This window comes from Bombina bombina, chromosome 11, assembly GCF_027579735.1.
Source record: "Bombina bombina isolate aBomBom1 chromosome 11, aBomBom1.pri, whole genome shotgun sequence".
NCBI lineage: Eukaryota > Metazoa > Chordata > Amphibia > Anura > Bombinatoridae > Bombina > Bombina bombina.
This window is the reverse complement of record NC_069509.1, coordinates 167,880,651-167,899,757: the sequence shown is the minus strand read 5'-3', so window position 1 is coordinate 167,899,757 and position 19,107 is coordinate 167,880,651. Positions and strand designations below refer to the sequence as shown.

At 35.3% G+C, this 19,107-nt stretch overlaps 1 protein-coding gene across 1 annotated transcript in view; it reads left to right on the top strand.

Annotated features, from left to right (window-relative positions):
- DNAH3 (dynein axonemal heavy chain 3) overlaps positions 1 to 19,107 on the top strand; it is a 611,780-nt gene that overhangs the window by 490,944 nt on the left and 101,729 nt on the right. Inside the window, exons 45-48 of the mRNA XM_053694256.1 lie at positions 2,838 to 2,994; positions 5,269 to 5,412; positions 15,968 to 16,634; positions 16,730 to 16,895. Of these exons, the coding sequence (XP_053550231.1) occupies positions 2,838 to 2,994; positions 5,269 to 5,412; positions 15,968 to 16,634; positions 16,730 to 16,895 (1,134 nt within the window). The remainder of the gene's footprint in view (positions 1 to 2,837; positions 2,995 to 5,268; positions 5,413 to 15,967; positions 16,635 to 16,729; positions 16,896 to 19,107) is intronic.

Below are 19,107 nucleotides of genomic sequence, written 5' to 3'. Positions count from 1 at the left end.
AATCTGCCGTCCCTAACATCACCGACACCTACCTACATTTATTAACCCCTAATCTGCCGCCCCCAACGTCGCCGCCACTATACTAAAGTTATTAACCCCTAAATCTAAGTCTAACCCTAACACCCCCTAACTTAAATATAATTTAAATAAATCTAAATAAAATTCCTATCATTAACTAAATAATTCCTATTTAAAACTAAATACTTACCTATAAAATAAACCCTAAGCTAGCTACAATATAACTAATAGTTACATTGTAGCTATCTTAGGGTTTATTTTTATTTTATAGGCAAGTTTGTATTTATTTTAACTAGGTAGAATAGTTAGTAAATAGTTATTAACTATTTAATAACTACCTAGCTAAAATAAAGACAAAAGTACCTGTAAAATAAACCCTAACCTAAGTTACAATTACACCTAACACTACACTATAATTACATTATTTTCCTAAATTAAATACAATTAAATAAAATTATCTAAAGTACAAAAAAAAAAACACAAAATTGCAGAAAATAATAAACAGATTACAAGATTTTTAAACTAATTGAACCTAATCTAATCATCCTAACAAAAAAAAGGCCCCCCAAAATAAAAAAAGCCCTACCCTACACTAAATTACAAATAGCCCTTAAAAGGGCCTTTTGCGGGGCATTGCCCCAAAGTAATCAGCTCTTTTACCTGTAAAAAAAATTACAAATCCCCCCCAACATTAAAACCCACCACCCATACACCCAACCCTACTCTAAAACCCACCCAATACCCCCTTAAAAAACCTAACACTAACCCCTTGAAGATCACCTTACCGGGAGAAGTCTTCATCCAACCGGGCCGAAGTCCTCAACAAAGCCGGGAGAAGTCTTCATCCAAGCTGGGGAGATGTGGTCCTCCAGACGGGCAGAAGTCTTCATCCAGACGGCATCTTCTATCTTCATCCATCCGGCATCTTCTATCTTCATGACGAATCCGGCTTCCTCCAATCACAGCGTTGCATCAGGCCAAGATTCCCCTGGGGGGAAGCTGTGATTGGAGGAAGCCGGATTAGTCATTTCTGATGTAAGAAGAGGCTTCCAACGGTCAGGGAAATCGCTGGAGCGGCTGCCAGGATTAAAAGGTAAGTTTTTGAAGAAAACAGTGAAATGTCAATTTTGATGAATTAAAGTGCCCTTGTTTTTAATAGGTTTATTAAAAACCGGGCACAAATTCATCAAAATGGACCTTCCCTTTAAATTGATTGGATAGAGCAACTTTGCAATTTATTTCCGTTATCAATTTTCCTTAGTTCTCTTGGTATCCCTTGTTAAATAGTAATCCTAGGTGAGCTCAGGAGTGTGCACGTGTCTCTAGCCATCTGGCAGTAGTCTTTGCAGCATATTTTATAGTAAAGTTATATATAGACGCAAGCGCTGCTGCCATAGACTGCTAAAGACAAGCGCGCGTTCCTGAGGTTTTATCAAGCCACCCACGTATTACTCTTCAACAAAGGATATCAAGAGAACAAAGCACATGTTTTAATAGAAGTCAGTTGGAAAGTTGTTTAAAATCAAATGCTTTATTTGAATCATAAAAAATTAAATTTGACTTTGCTGTCCGTTTAAGAATTATAACTAATGCGGTTCTGCTGAAACACGTAAGACCTCTTTGATGGGACAATAATTACTGTCAAACATTAATTATTACTTAAAGGGATATGAAACCCCAAAAATATGTTTTTGTGATTCAGACAGAGCACACAATTATCTAAAGCTTCCAATTTACTTCTATTACTAAATTTGCTTCGTTCTCATGGTATTCTGTGTTTAAGAGATACCTAGGTATGTGTCTGAAGTGCTACATTGCAGGGAATAGTGCTGCCATATAGTGCTCTTGCTTATGGGTAACATTTGTGCAAAATTACTGCCATATAGTGCTCTAGAAATTTGCAGACTCTTAAGCTTATTTCCCTGCTATCAATAAAAGAGAATGAAGAAAAGTTGATAATAGAAGTAAATTGGAAAGCTGTGTCTGAATCATGAACGAGATTTTGGGTTTCATATCCCTTTAAAATGCTTTTGAATAATAAACTAATTTTAATATTTTAATAGAAATAATTAAAGGTAATTATTTTTTACATAATATTTTTGGAGCATTATTTTTGTTTTCTGAAAAAAGCAAAAACCTAGCCAATAAATTTGTAGCTTGTTACCATAGTAAAATACACTTTTCAACAAAGCATACCAAGAGAATGAGGTAAATGCATGCTCCATCTGATCCATTAAAACTGAATTACTCCTCCTAGTGGCCAGGAGTTATATTCCCAGGAGTAATGTCTCATGGACTCTCACCACCATGAAATAAATGAATTTATCATGTAAGAATTAATTTTGTTTTCTTTCATAAGGTGGCGAGAGTCCACAAGACATTACTCCTCCTGGGAATTTAACTCCTGGCCACTAGGAGGAGTAATAGCTCATAGACTCTCACCACCGTGAAGCAAATTCATTTATCAGATAAGAAATATTTTTTTTCCATAAGGTGGTGAGAGTCCACAAGACATTACTCCTGGGAATTTAACTCCTGGCCACTAGGAGGAGTAATAGCTACCATAAAATAAATGAATTTATCAGATAAGAATACATTTTGTCCCTTTAAATAACTTTTATAACCCTCTCAATAGTTACCTCTCTTTTAAATGTTGTTTACACACAAGTGCATTTTATAGGCTGAAAAAATGAGTCATCTGATTTTAATCTCAAGCTTTTCTTTAGCGACTTTATACAACAATCTGTAGAAAATAAATGTCACAAATTACTGTCATCCGTTTAAGTTGCTTTTATACGAGTGCGTGCTCTTTGTTGCAGAACTGGCAAGATTATGATACAGGCCACCATGGCGATTTATAAGACAGCTGTGGAAAACTTTCTTCCGACCCCATCAAAGTCTCATTATGTCTTTAATTTGCGAGACTTTTCGCGCGTTGTACGAGGAGTGTTGCTGTGTCCACATACACATCTGCAGGTAATAGGACATTTATATAACATTAGCTGTAAAACAAAGATTAAAGGGACAATAAAGTTAGGTTTTTCTTTGTTGTATCTAAAAGATATGAAAACCAAATTGTTTCTTTCCTGATTCACATAAAGTATGTCATTTTAAACAACTTCCCAACTTGCTTAGTTCTCTCGATATCCTTTGTTGAAAAGAATACCTAGGTAGGCTCAGGACCAGCAAAGCACTAGTGGGAGCTAGTTGCTGATTAGTGGCTGCACATATATTCCTCTTGTCATTGGCTTACTTGATGTGTTCAGCTAATTCCCAGTAGTGCATTGCTGCTCTTTTTAACAAAGAATACTGAGAGAACAGAGCAAAATTGATAATAGATGTAAATTGGAAAGTTGTTTAAAATTGTATGCTCTGCCTGAATCATGAAAGAAAAATGTGGGTATCATGTCCCTTTAATGTGCGTACATTTTCTTTGGGATTTTTGTGGGATGTGTCACTGCCGACCAATAACTGAGGAGCAGTTGAGCAGCTTTATATTAAATTAACCTCTGTTTAGAATGTGTGAATGTATATTTGCAATTAATTAATATCTGATTTTTTTGTTAAAGGGACATGAAACCCAAAATGTATCTTTCATGATTCAGACAGAGCATGCGATTTTAAACAACTTTCTAATTTACTTCTATTATCAATTTGTCTTCGTCTCTTGATATCTTTTGTTGAAAAGCAGGGATATATGCTTAGGAGCTGGCCCATTTCTGGAGCACTATATGGCAGCAGTTTTGCAAGAATATTATCCATTTGCAAGACCACTAGAGGGCAGCGCTATTTCCTGCCGTGTAGTGCACCAGATGCTACCTAGGTATCTCTTCAGCACAGAATATCATGGGTACAAAGCAAATTTGATAATAGAAATAAATTGGAATCTTTTTTAAAATAGTTTGTTCTGTCTGAGTCACAAAAGACAATTGGGGTTTCATGTCCCTTTAATTTAATTTCTTCCTTCATACATTAAACCATGCTCTTTACTGGATTCGTGTTAAAGTCCGACTTGAAGAAAATGATGCACCCAAAAGGAAGGGACTGAAACAGGAAGTCTCTAAATAGAAAATCCTTGAAGTCAAATTTGAAATACACAGTTATGCATTTTAGATATCTGCTATATACATTCTCAATCTTGTCTAGCGTATGATACAGCTGGTGACGCATAAGCATGATCTTGCATGAGCAGATAGCCTACCTCCATATGCTCGTGCACAGTAACAGCTATCATAAAAGCTGGGATAACTTTTGCTAGAAACAATCTGTAAGTTAAAATATATTGCAAGGTGTATTTCAAATTTGTTTTTTTGTCCCTTTAATACAAAGCTAACGACTCAATTTGCTTAAAAGTAGTAATGTCCTTCTAACATATATAGCAGTACTTTTAGCTATGCTATGAGACTTTTCATTTGTATTAAAATATATTTGTATTTGAATAGTAATTTATCTTTTCTGTTCCTTACGCTTCACATTCCACACCAGGTCATTTTTGTTCAGAAAAAGATAGATAATGCAGCACAATTAATTTGCCCTCTATATTTTTCTCGAAACTTTTTGTCTAATCAATATTTAGTCATCAGCAGCATTTTTTTATGACTAACACTAAATCTAAAGTGTTGTTATCCATTGATTTTATTTGTTTAACAGACGTTTTCACTCAATTTTCTTCTTTTAATAAAAAAGATGTTATGACTATAGGGATTGATTCAGACTAAAAAAAGGTCCTATCTATTTTATTATTAAAACAATATAATGATTTAAGACAGGTCCATTTTCAAATTAGTCAGCTAGAGGGACAGAAAAGTCAAAACTAAACGTTCATGATTCAAATAGAGCAGCAATTATAAACAACTTTCCAATTTACTTCCAATAACAAAATGTGCACAGTCTTTTTATATTTACACTTTTTGAGTTAACAGCTCCTACTGAGCATGTGCAAGAATTCACAGAATATAAGTATATGCACATGTGATTGGATGATGGCTGTCACATGGTACAGGGGGAGTGGAAATAGATAACTTTGAAATTTGTCTGAAAAAAATCTGCTACTCATTTGAAATTTAGATCAAGTGATATTGAATTGTCTTTCTAGCATGCATTTGTGGATTATGCAAATCTACTGGTCCTTTAAGAGTCATGTCATATCTTATTATTTGTATTCATATATTTTTTTATTTATTGGCGTTACCTTTTTTAGTTTTGCTCATGAAACAACAATGCCTTAGATAACATTATTGTATCATTTAGGATAACGACAAACTTATCAGGCTTTGGATCCATGAAGTGTACCGCGTATTCTATGATCGTTTAATTGACAATGAGGACAGAAATGTTTTTTTCAACATGGTAAAGGAAATAACATCAAATTGCTTCAAGCAGAGCATTGACAAGGTATGACGGGTGTCTTGTGTATGTAATGAGCAGTCATTGTTTGGTAAAGACTTATAGGTTGTAAGAATGATGGTTGTACAAGAAATCAATACAAGGCCACTGTTTTGTTTTTTAATGTTCATTTGATGATTCAAATTATTAAAGGGACAGTAAACACCTTGTAATCACAAGACATTTCTGTTATGTTGCTATAGAATAGCACAACAACCAAGTCTTAAATGTACAGTAAAGTCAATATTAGACTTTCATGATTCAGATAGGGCATGCAAATTTAAACAACTAAACTTTCCAATTTACTTTTATCATCAAATTTGCTTTGTTCCCTTGGTATTCTTTGTTGAAAGCTAAACCTAGGTAGGCTCATATGCTAATTTCTGAGCCCTTGAAAGCCGCCTCTTATCTCAGTAAATTTTGACAGTTTTGCACACCTAGACAGCGCTAGTTCATGTGTGTCATATAGATAACATTGTGCTCATTCCAGTGAGGTTACCTAGGAGTCAGCACTGATTGGCTAAAATGCAAGTCTGTCAAAAGAACTGAAATAAGGGGGCAGTTTTCAGAGGCTTAGATACAAGGTAATCACAGAGGTAAAACGTATTTTAATATAACAGTGTTGATTATGCAAAACTGAAGAATGGGTAATAAAGGGACCATCTATCTTTTTAAACAATAACAGTTTGCAAGTAGACCTCCCTTTAAAATAGTAAGACTTAACTGTGAAATGAGAGAGTTCAAAAGGGCAACCAAATCTTTATAATGCTTGAACAAGGCTTACTTAAAAAACCCAGACCGTACGTGTAGAACGCCCCAGAACCCTTAAACAAACCCCTTGCTGGGGGTGCAAGGTTTCTGAGATGGTTCTCATATATTCCAGCAAGACCTTTTTACAATAAAGGCTAGTTTAGTAGTGGAGTGCTATTATGTGCTCCCTCTCATGCTTCAACTTCGCTGAATCAAGGCTTTTTGTGAGCGTCGGGTTGCACTGGTATTAGTAGTTGAAAGTAAAAAGTTTGCGAATGAGCGCAACCCAACAAGCACAAAAAGCCTCCATCTAGTGAAGTTGCGATCTTTTTAACGTACCCTATAATCTTACTCTGCCACATAGCCCACCACAAATTACCCTGCTAAACTATTAACCCCTAAACTGCCACATAGCCCACCGCAAATTACCCTGCTAAACTAATTACCCCTAAACCGCCACATAGCCCACCGCAAATTACCCCAATACACTATTAACCCCCTAACCACCACAACCCTCCATTGCTAATTACCTCCTAACAGCCAACACCCCCAACATCCCTAACCTAACACCACTAATTTACAAAACATAAACAAGCTACCATTACAAAAGAAAAAAAAACAACCAGTAAGACCTATCCTAAAACTAAAGTCCCCTTAAAAAAACAAAACACCTCAAAATAAAAACCACTAAACTAAAACTAAATCCTACTCTTAAAATTGCTCTGAAAAGGGCACTTATCGGACAGTGCCCTAAGTGCCCTAGTTGAAGCGATTCACCTCCACCCCCCCCCCCCAAAAAAAACATTATTAAAAAAAAAACCTATTCCAAAAAGATGCCCTGGAAAGAGCATCAGTGATATAGCAATATTTCAATTGCTAACCTAACCCCCCCAACAAAAATCCCTAACGCTAAACCCCAAAAGTTAGTACTCGCCAACTTGAATCCGGCTCCTTAGGTGGGCAGCTCTGATGGTGCTCCTTTCTTCTTCCGTGACAGCAGAGTTTGTCCTCTTCTTCCATCGGCTTCTTCTTATCTTCCATCGGATCCATCTTCCATCAGATCCATCTTCATGTGGTCACTGCCGCACACTGAAACTTAAATGAAACTTAAATGCAAGGTTCCCCCATATATAGGGGTGCCTTTACATTTCTGTTGGTTGATTTTTTTATTCTTAGTCCAATCAGATTGGAGTAAGAATACAAAAATCAGACAATAGCATTTATATGTTAATGTACACTGTTCAAGTCGTAATACGGAGTTGAGCACAAAAAACACTGCAATCTTGCAATCCTGATTATATATAGAAATATGTATTTATGAATAAATAGAACATATTCTTCTATGTGAAGAACGTTGGAATGTGAAATATTCATATTTTTATGTCGGGTTAGCGCACTTGAGAATATGCGATTGGGTTTGCATGTGAGTAGGTTGTTAGGGTTTTTTCTACTTTTTTTGCTCCATTGACTTCAAAGGGAAAATAGGTTAACGCGCGTACGATAGTCTAAGTTCGTCTTTTTATGCTCGTCGGGTTAACGCACAAGCGAAAACAGGTTACTTTCAACCTGTAATACAAGCGTAACTTGACGCCTGCATAGAGCTTACTTCTATCGTAGTTAACGCTCAAGCAGGAGCGTTAAATAGTGCTCCACCGGTAATCTGGCCCTAAGATTTTGAAAACCCCTGATCTATATCTGTACTGGTTTTGAATCTCAAATCCATTGAGGGACAGATTACGAGTGGAGCAGTATTTAAAAACCGCTAGAAGTAATTTTTTTGCACTCAGAGATTTGCGCTCATATTATGAGTTGAAAGTAAAAACTTTGCGCTTTTGCATTTGCAAAATCGCGGTAACAAAGAGACTTTGAGACGTATCAAACGTAACATCGCATTCCCACATAGTCTTCAATGGAGCTGAAAATGTTGAAAAAAACCATAACAGCCATAAGTCGCGCAAACACGATCCTGTTTATTGAAAAGCGAAACATAAGAATATATTACATATTTCATAATCCAATGTATATATAGATGATTATATATAGGAATATCTATTTAAAAATAAATAGAACATATTCCGCTATGTGCAGAACTTTGGAATGTGAAATATTTACAGTAAATACACAGTGTAACACTTTATTAAATATGAATATTGTATAAATATGTTTTGCATGTTTTAATCTACTTAACTGCAAAGGGGCTCCAATTCACTTACATATATGTCTATATGTATGTATGTGTTTATACTGTATGTGTATATATATTATATATATATATATATATATATATATATATATATATATACTGTATATCTGTAAATACATACACATATAAATAAAAAAATACATATGTACACACAAACACACACATATATATATATATATATATATATATATATATATATATATATTAGACGTATTTCTATGTTAAAGCCCTTTTTTTAACACCTGAGACCTCATATCTTTGAGCCCTTATACATTTTTTGTGCAATATCTTTTTAATAATGTTTATTACATGGTGTTATTATGAGTGTAAGTGCACTTTTTAAATGTTATTTTGATTACTTTTGCACTTCTTTGACTCAAGTAACAGTTAATCAGAGCTCTGAGGTCACTGTTATTATGCTACAGTAAATCGTGATTGCGCTCATGTATTCGCATTTACTTTCAACTTTTAATACGAGCAGAATTTAACCCGATATCACTTTAATAATAATACGCTGCTCGTAATCTAGCCCTGAATTTGTGAAACCTTTAACTGTGGACTCTGCAAAGGACTCCTGAATTAGATTTTTTTCATGTTTACATAATACATCTATACCTTTTTATTTGTAAATATAATATCAAGTATTTTTTTAATATTTCATTAAAGGGACATTAAACACTAAAGGCCAGATTACAAGTGGCGCTCTATTTAGCAATATTTTCGCTCGCTTGCAAATAGAAGTAAACTTTCAACGCACGTGGGTTAGGGCGTGTATTACAAGTTAAAAGTAAAATGTTTGCACGCAAGCAAAAGCTGATGCGTGAACTTCAGGACTACAGATATCGTGACCACGCTTACTTCTTCTCCCTGTAGATTTCAAAAGAGCTCGTAAATAATAAAAAGATATGACACAATGCTCGAGCGCTAACCAGGCAGAAGTTAAACCTACAGCGCTAATTATGAATATTTTACATTCCAATGTTCTTAACATAGAAGAAAATGTTCTTTTTATTTTTAAATCTATTTTATATATATATATATATATATATATATATATATATATATATATATATATATATATATACTGTATATATATATATATATATATATATATATATATAAATATATGATATTATTTCTTGTAAAATATGTATCTCTCTCTCTCTCTACATATATATATATATATATATATATATATATATATATATATATATATATATATATATATATATATATATATATATATATACAGATATATATAGGAATATCTATTTAAAAATCCACTATGTAAAAAACAATGGAATGTAAAATATTTACAATAAATACACAGTAAAGCACATTATTAAATATAATTGAATGAAAATGATTTTTCTTGTTGTCAGGTATGTGAGTGGTATACATACATACACATATTTAGACATGTATATGTATGTATATATACATTATAGCCCTTTCCATTCAAATACCTGGTCACATACCAAATACATTTAAACCCTTATAACTTTTTTTTAAAATATTTATATAAAGAATTTTCATTAGCTAGTGTGTATATGAGTGTTGCACTTTATTTTAATGTATTTATGTAGTGTTTAATTCAGCTTTTAATTTTGCCCTAACCCTTTACGCAAGGTGTTCAGTTGTGCTAACCCAACAAGCGCAGTTTAGTTTGCACTTGTGTGGTCATGTTTACGTTCAACTAACGTTAGCGTGCCACTTGTAATCTAGCCCAAAATACATTTTATAAACACAGTAGTGACGTCATTCCCCACTTCCCGCTAGTTGTGGATGCTGTCATGTTGAACATTAGTTTTCACTACATTCCAGTGCTGATGAGTTTGCACATGTGCAGCAACTCTCTCTCAAATACCTGCAGTGTAACCCCTAGGTTCCGAAATGGCAGCACCCATAATTAGAGGGAGGTGCATGGAATGTATTTGGGGCTAGATTTATTAAAGCCCTACGGCTGCAAGTTCTCATAAGAACTTGCTTGCTGTAATTTATCAAGCAACGGTCACCAGACCGCTGCTTCCCTAACCTCTTCGCCACCTCTAAGGTGGCGAAATCCAATCTCCTCGGTCTAGTCAGATTGATAGCTCTTGCCCGCGTTTGATTGGCTGTGTGCGGGCAGGGGGCGGGATTCCAGGCGAGCGCAAAATTGCGCTCGTGTGCAATGGCGAATACCTGCGGGTAATTTTGCCCCGCCACAGGTGAGCTGAGGTGTACAGTGTCCCTTTAATGTGTCATTGTTATGTAAATGTTTACACATTTATCAGATCAGTTTCTAATTGTATTTAAGAAGACTTTTAAGGCTAGTGCAGTACAGATTTTGTTTTTATCTGATCATTCATCATTAACTTTGAAAAAAAAGTGAACCATAAATAATCTACACTATCTTCCAATGTTAGGAAAGTAAAATGTAACTTGCAAGAATCAGATAGAGCATGTCATTTTAAGACACTTGCTACTGTAATGCAATTGTTTACCTTTAAAATATCATCAAACACTAAAAAACAATCACCAAGATTACAAGTTGTGCACAAACCCGGTTCATAAATAACGCAAATAAATTAGCCTTCTTTTGTTGTGCGATATGGTGTATTAAGCTCCATACCGCACAAAAGCCAAGGCCTGAAATGAAATGCTTGTGCACGTTTTCCCCCATAGACATCAATAGAGAGAACAAACTAACACCTGAGATCATGGAATGGCGATCACTATAACGCAATCCCCATTGATGTCTATGGGGAAAAGAAAGTTATGTAAAAACTTAACACCCTAACATAAACCCCTAGTCTAAATACCCTTAATCCGCCGTCCCCCGACATCGCCAACACTAATTAAAGTGATAACCCCTAATTCGCCACCCACCCACATCGCTAATACCTAAATAAAGTTATTAACAACTAAACCGCCGCCCCCCAACATCGCCGACACTAAATAAAACTATTAACCCCTAATTCGCTGCCCCCGACATCGCATACACTAAATAAAATTATTAACCCCTAAATCGCCACTCCATGTATCGCTAACACTTAAATAAACCTATTAACCCCTAAACCGCCGGCTCCTCACATTGCAACTACTATAATAAATCTCTTAACCCCTAAATCGCTGGCCCCCCACATCGCAACTACTATAATAAACCTCTTAACCTCCACACCGCCGGCCCCCCACATCGCAACACACTAAATTAAACTATTAACCCCTAAACCTAACACCCCCTAACTTTAAATTAAACTTACATTATAACTACCTTAAAATAAATAAAAGCTTACCTGTAAAATAAAAAAAACTTAGATTAAACTATAAATTAACCTAACATTACTATTTTAAAATAATAAAATAAACTAAAAATAAAAAATAAAAAAATTACAATATTAAAAAATCCTAACACTACGAAAAAACCAAACATTACAAAAAAACACACTAAAATTAAGAAAAATTAAAAAACCTAACATTACTGCGGTTTAGGGGTTAATAGGTTTATTATAGTATTTGCGATGCGGGGGGATGATGGTATTGGGGTTAATACTTTATTTTAGTGTTGGCGATGTGGGTGGGCAGCGGACTAGGTGTCCATTCCTTATTTTAGTGTTGGTGATGTGGGTGGGTGGTGGATTAGCGGTTAATAGGTTTTATATAGGGTTTGCGATGCTGGGGATGGCGGTTTAGGGGTAAATAGTGTAGTTTATTGGGGTTAGTGTACTTTGTAACATTTTTGTTATGAGTTTTGTGAAAAATTTTATTTAGCAAAATCCACAACTCGCGGAATGGATAGTGGCGGTATAAGATATAACGCTAGCGTTATAGCCGGACCTCACAACCTGTAATACGGGCGCAATGAAAATTCCACACTCAAAAGTCATTTTTTGAGTGCGGGATGGAGAGTTGCATAAAGGCTAAAAGGCTAGCGGTATATCTGTACCGCCACGCGACTTGTACTAAGGTAAACCTGTATATTCCGCGCGCAATGGTCAAAATTCATGATTCAGATAGAGCAACAATTTTAAGCAACTTTCTAATGTACTCCTATTATCAATTTTCTTTGTTCTCTCGCTATCTTTATTTGAAAAAGCTAGAATGTAAGCTTAGGAGCCAACCCATTTTTGGTTCAGCACCTAGGTAGCGCTTGCTGATTGGTGTCTAAATGTAGCCAACAATCAGCAAGCACTACCCAGGGTGCTGAACCAAAAAATGGGCTGGCTCCAAAGCTTACACTCCAGCCTTTTCAAATAAAGATACCAAGAGAACAAATACAAATTGATAATCGGAGTAAATTAAAAAGTAGCTTAAAATTGCTGCTATATCTGAATCATGAAAGTTTAATTTTGACTAGACTGTCCCTTTAAGAAAAAATAACCTAATTAGGTTTCTACACAATTCATCACTAAAGTCTTTGAAGATTTGTATAGATAAATCATTTCATTAATCTTTTTTAGAGCATTGTGACCAACCTCCTAATTGGTACATGAATAGAGTTTTTCATTAGAATCACATGTATAAAGTTGAATAAAACAAACTTTTAATTGGCTTTAACTCCCCGATACACAAACTGCAACGTGGTTTTGTGGTTTCTGTGATATCTTGTTATTCCAATGATCAAATAACTTGAGAAGTTAAAAAGCACATTCAGTAAAAATAGAAAATGTATATGAGAGTTTGCACTGATAACAGTTTTGATATAGACATTTGACTTGGGGGATAAAAAGCACTATCACCATAATTGTACTATTTGTAAATGTGGGCCACCATATTTTATCTATTCTAATGTTACTGTAAAGATTTTACTATAGAAACCCTTTTGTAATTTCACTCTGCTTAGACATGTTTAATGAAATAGGTACCTTTTTATTATATTCAATACCAGTGCTGCTTAAGTCTGCTGTGAGCTGGTGTAACGTGCTTGTGCACGATTTCCCCATAGGAATCAACGGGGAGAGCCGGCTGAAAAAAAGTCTAACACCTGCAAAAAAGCAAAGTAAAGCTCTGTAACGCAGCCCCATTGATTCCTATGGGGAAATAAAATTTATGTTTACACCTAACACCCTAACATGAACCCCGAGTCTAAAAACCCCTAATCTTACACTTATTAACCCCTAATCTGCCACCCCGACATCGCCGACACCTACATTATATTTATTAATCCCTAATCTGCCGCCCCCAATGTCGCCGCCACCTACCTACAGTTATTAACCCGTAATCTGCCACCCCCAACGTCGCCGCAACTATAATAAACATATTAACCCCTAAACCGCCGCACTCCCGCCTCGCAAACATTAGTTAAATATTATTAACCCCTAATCTGCCGTCCCTAACATCGTCGCCACCTGCCTACATTTATTAACGCCTAATCTGCCACCCCCAACGTTGCCGCCACTATATTAAAGTTATTAACCCCTAAATCTAACCCTAACACCCCCTAACTTAAATATAATTTAAATAAATCTAAATAAAATTACTATCATTAACTAAATTATTCCTATTTATTTGTATTTATTTTAGCTAGGTAGTTATTAAATAGTTAATAACTATTTAGTAACTATTCTACCTAGTTAAAATAAATACAAACTTGCCTGTAAAATAAAAATAAACCCTAAGCTAGCTACAATGTAACTATTAGTTATATTGTAGCTAGTTTAGGGTTTATTTTATAGGTAAGTATTTAGTTTTAAATAGGAATTATTTAGTTAATGATAGGAATTTTATTTGGATTTATTTAAATTATATTTAAGTTAGGGGGTGTTAGGGTTAGACTTAGATTTAGGGGTTAATAACTTTAATATAGTGGCGGTGACGTTGGGGGTGGCAGATTAGGGGTTAATAAATGTAGGTAGGTGGTGGCGATGTTAGGTACGGCAGATTAGGGGTTAATAATATTTATCTAATGTTTGCGAGGCGGGAGTGCAGCGGTTCAGGGGTTAATATGTTTATTATAGTGGCGGCGATGTCGGGGGCGGCAGATTACGGGTTAATAAGTGTAGGTAGGTTGCGGCGACATTGGGGGCGGCAGATTACGGGTTAATAAATATAATGTAGGTGTCGGCAATGTTGGGGGCAGCAGATTAGGGGTTCATAAGTATAATGTAGGTGGCGGTGGTGTCCGGAGCGGCAGATTAGGGGTTAAAAAATTAATTTTAGTGTTTGCGATGCGGGAGGGCCTCGGTTTAGGGGTTAATAGGTAGTTTATTGGTGTTAGTGTACTTTTTAGCACTTTAATTATGAGTTTTATGCTACAGCGCTGTAGTGTAAAACTCATAACTACTGAATTTAAAATGCGGTAGGACTCTTGACGGGGTAGGGTGTACCACTCACTTTTTGGCTTCCCAGGACAGACTCGTAATACCGGCGCTATGGAAGTCCCATAGAAAAAAGACTTTACAAAGTTTACGTAAGTCATTTTGCGGTAAGGCCAAAAAAGTGAGCGGTGACCCTAAACCTTCAAGACTCGTAATACCAGCGGGCGTAAAAAAGCAGCGTTAGAACCTGTTAACGCTGCTTTTTTAGCTTACCGCAAAACTCGTAATCTAGCCGTATGTTTTTGCACTTCAGAATTAGAGATAAAAATTGAACTTTAAAAAAATAACTTTTTCAAAATGTTGATCTCATTATTTAGGGAGGTTAGGAGGTCTGACAGATAACTTTATAAAAAGCATGAGCAATTGTCTGCCACAGAAAGGGTAAGTGGTGAAATCAGAAAAAAAATCCAGTTGTCAATTTATGGATTCAAGAAGGCATTTATTTATCCTTTTGGTTGGTAAATGTTTCCATTTACGTTTTCTCGACTGGATTAATGATCATAAAACATAGATCAAAGGATATTAAACAAACAAATAAAAACAAAGTTTAAAAATAGTTATTTCAACTGGAAAAAAATACAGACACACACACAGAGACACACACACATACATACACTCACAGATACATATACATACATACATATACACATACATGCATATATGTACAGTATATATATATATATATACACACACACACACACATATACATACACACACATACATACATATACACACACCCATATACAAATATTTACACACACACATAAACTGTGTGTGTGTGTGTATATATATATATATATATATATATATATATAAATCAATACAAATTTTTGCATAGAAAATTAGCACATCTAGGCAAGTTCCCCGCTTGCGTTTCCCCAGTAAAACTCCACATACATTGTTACCGATGCACATGAGGATTCTGGGTAAGATATGCAAATTAGATATGCAAAATATCAGTTTTTTGCACCAAATATGATTTTGCATATCTTACCCAGAATCCTCTTGTGCATTGGTAACAAAGTTTTACTTGGGAAACGCAAGCAAGGTACTTGCCTAGATGTGCTAATTTTCTATGCAAAAAATTGTATTGATTTACTTTTGAGACCTGGAGGATTTTAATCTCAGATTTTTATCTCCACCATAATTTTAATGATATATATATTATATATATTTATATATATATAATATATATATAGTATTATAATATACTATTGTGACCTTTTAATAATATGTCTTTTTGGGCTTACATTTACTTTTTTATGATTGCAGATCTCTGCTACCTCAACTATCAATGTTCTTCTTTTTTCAACAGGTTCTTAGCCATTTAGCCCCTACTGGAAAAGTGGTCGATGATAACATTCGGAGCCTCTTCTTTGGAGACTATTTCAAGCCTGATACGGATGTTAAAGTCTATGATGAAATCACAGACTTAAAGCAACTGACCTCTGTCATGGAATACTATCTTGATGAATTTAATAATGTCAGCAAGGCACCAATGTCTTTGGTTATGTTTAAGTTTGCCATAGAACATATATCTAGAATCTGCAGAGTACTAAAACAAGATAATGGACATTTACTATTGGTTGGAATTGGTGGAAGCGGGCGGCAAAGTGCAACCAAACTAGCCACTTTCATGAACACATTTGAGCTTTTCCAAATTGAAATTACGAAGAACTACACCATAAACGAATGGCGGGATGATATAAAAAAAATGATGATACAAGCTGGTGTTGCAGGAAAAAACACAGTCTTTCTTTTCTGTGATAACCAAATCAAAGATGAGGTTTTTGTGGAAGACATAAACATGCTTCTAAACACAGGAGATGTACCGAACATCTTTCCAGCGGATGAGAAGGCGGAGATTGTCGACAAGATGCAGTCAATAGCAAGGGCAGAAGGCAAGAAAATTGAAGCTACTCCAATGGCTATGTATAACTTCTTCATCGAAAGAGTGAAAGCCAATCTGCATATTGTATTAGGTGAGATGACAATCAAACCCAAACACAGTGGTAAAAAAAACTTTAGGTATATAAATATATTAATCCCAGCTTCTCTTTTTTTCCCCTTTGGTTAGCAATGAGTCCTATTGGCGATGCTTTTCGAAACCGTCTACGCATGTTTCCATCTCTAATTAACTGCTGTACTATTGATTGGTTCCAAACATGGCCAACTGATGCCTTAGAAATGGTAGCAAACAAATTCTTGGAAGATGTACAGCTTGATGATGATGTTAGAAAAGAGTAAGTGTCTTATCTAAATAATCTCTGTGCCATTGTGTTGTCTAAATATGAACTAGAGCAGATTACAAGTGGTGCGCTAAATATCTTTTTTTGCTCACGTGATAACTGTGGTCTATGTCAGAATTTATCCCATCCAGGTTAGCTTGGGTATTACAAATTGAAAGTAAAAAGCCTGAGCTATCATTAGCGCACCAATCTGGCCCTAAATATCTATCTAAATATCTGATTGATCAAGAGTAGCAACATGGCCTCTGCCTGTTAAAAGGATTTATAAATATTAAAACGCGAATAAAACTGAGCTTTAGACACGTTACTTTAGAAGTTGTGTATCAGTATTAATTTAAATTGAATTACAAAACTCTGTAGTTTGCATTTTCTGTTTCTAAGTAACTTAGCAACACAATCTGATATCAAATAAGATGACTTGACCCATCTCATATTAGATAATTATCTGTCACTTTCTATAAATCACTTTATCAGAATTGTTCTCTTTTGTTATGACAGCAGATTTTCTTCCCTCCGGATTTACGGTGCATTTCTCTTCTCAAGTTTTAGATACAGCAATTAAATCTTTAATTGTGTTTGTATTGTTTCCTAAAAACTCTCTGTTGAGTGTATTTATGTCTTTCATTTTACGTCTGGAATTTCCTAAAGTTAAAAAAACAAAATAACAGCGTTTTAGAACAATTTTAAATGCTGTACCAGGTTATTATTACATTTTTTTTAGTGAAAACATTTCTAGGAAATGTCAGGGACCCCCAACCCCAGTAAAAAAACTTCCATATTAACCTCTGAACCACCACAACCCCAACCAATATCCCCCCACAATTAACCACTAAACAACCGCAAGCCCCAATGCAAAGAAAAATGTACATATATTGTACCAAAATACCATCATATATAAGTAGATCAAATTCTGCTATGTGAAGAACATTGCAATGTGAAATATTCATATTTTCATGTTGGGTTAGTGCACTTGAGAATATAAGGTCGGGTTTGCACACAAGTAGGGTTCTATGGGGGAATACGTTATTGCGCATAATATTCTAAGTTCGGCTTTTTACGCTCATCGCGAGCGAAAGCAGTTTACTTTCAACTTGTAATATGAGCTTACTCTAGTGCAGTTAACACTCTAGCAGCAGCGTTAAATAACGCTCTCTACTTGCAATCTGGTCCTAGTTATCTAAGAAAAAAACATTTAGAAAAAAAAAAATATTTACTAAAAGAAATAACTGGAAAAACAATTGCTGCTAAAAAATATTGGAAAAAATACTATTAAAGGGACATGAAATCCCAATTTTTTTTTTCATGATTTAGATAGGGAGGTAAGCTCAGGAGCGTGCATGTGTCTGGAGCACTATAGCAAGAATGTTAACCATTTGCAAGAACACTAGATGACAGCACTATTTCCTGCCACGTAGTGCTCCAGGTGCCTACCTAGGTATCTCTTCAACACAGAATATTATGGGAATGAAACAAATTTGATAATAGAAGTAAATTGGAAACTTTTTTTAAAATGTTCTGCTCAGTATGAATCACAAAAGGACATTTTTGAGTTTAATATCGCTTTAACCCAGGGATCAAGTCGAGCGGGAACGCATCGGAACGGAGTTCCTGCACTATTTTTGCAGGAGGAACTAAGTTCCCTCGGGACAGAGAACAGAAACACTTCAGTAAACACTGGTGCTGCTGGTGGGAGGAGCTGGAGCATGGTCTGGTTAGAGGGATAGTGAGATCCTCTAGTAATGGGCAGTAACATTTCCTACAATACACTAAATGCAAGCCTGTCAGTGATCCTGCTGTGTGATCACCCTGCACTGTGTGTAACACATGTTGCTTACATTTCTGTCTGGCTTGCTCTGGGGTTATTTAGCTTCCCTCAGCAGAAATAGGACTATTGCACCTTTAGTGGGTGAGACTCTGTGACAGAGTAGGATTCCTAGGCCCAAAGGCAACCATTTAACCCTTCGTTGGATTGAATTTGTTTTCATTAACCAAAGTGTATAGATTATATACATATAAATACAGTGTGTGTAAGTGTATGTGTGTACAGGTAGCCCTCAGTTTACGCCGGGGTTAGGTTCCAGAAGGAATGGTTGTAAATCGAAACCGTTGTAAATTGAAACCCAGTTTATAATGTAAGTCAATGGGAAGTGAGGGAGATAGGTTCCAGGCACCTCTCAAAATTGTCATAAGTAACACCTAATACATT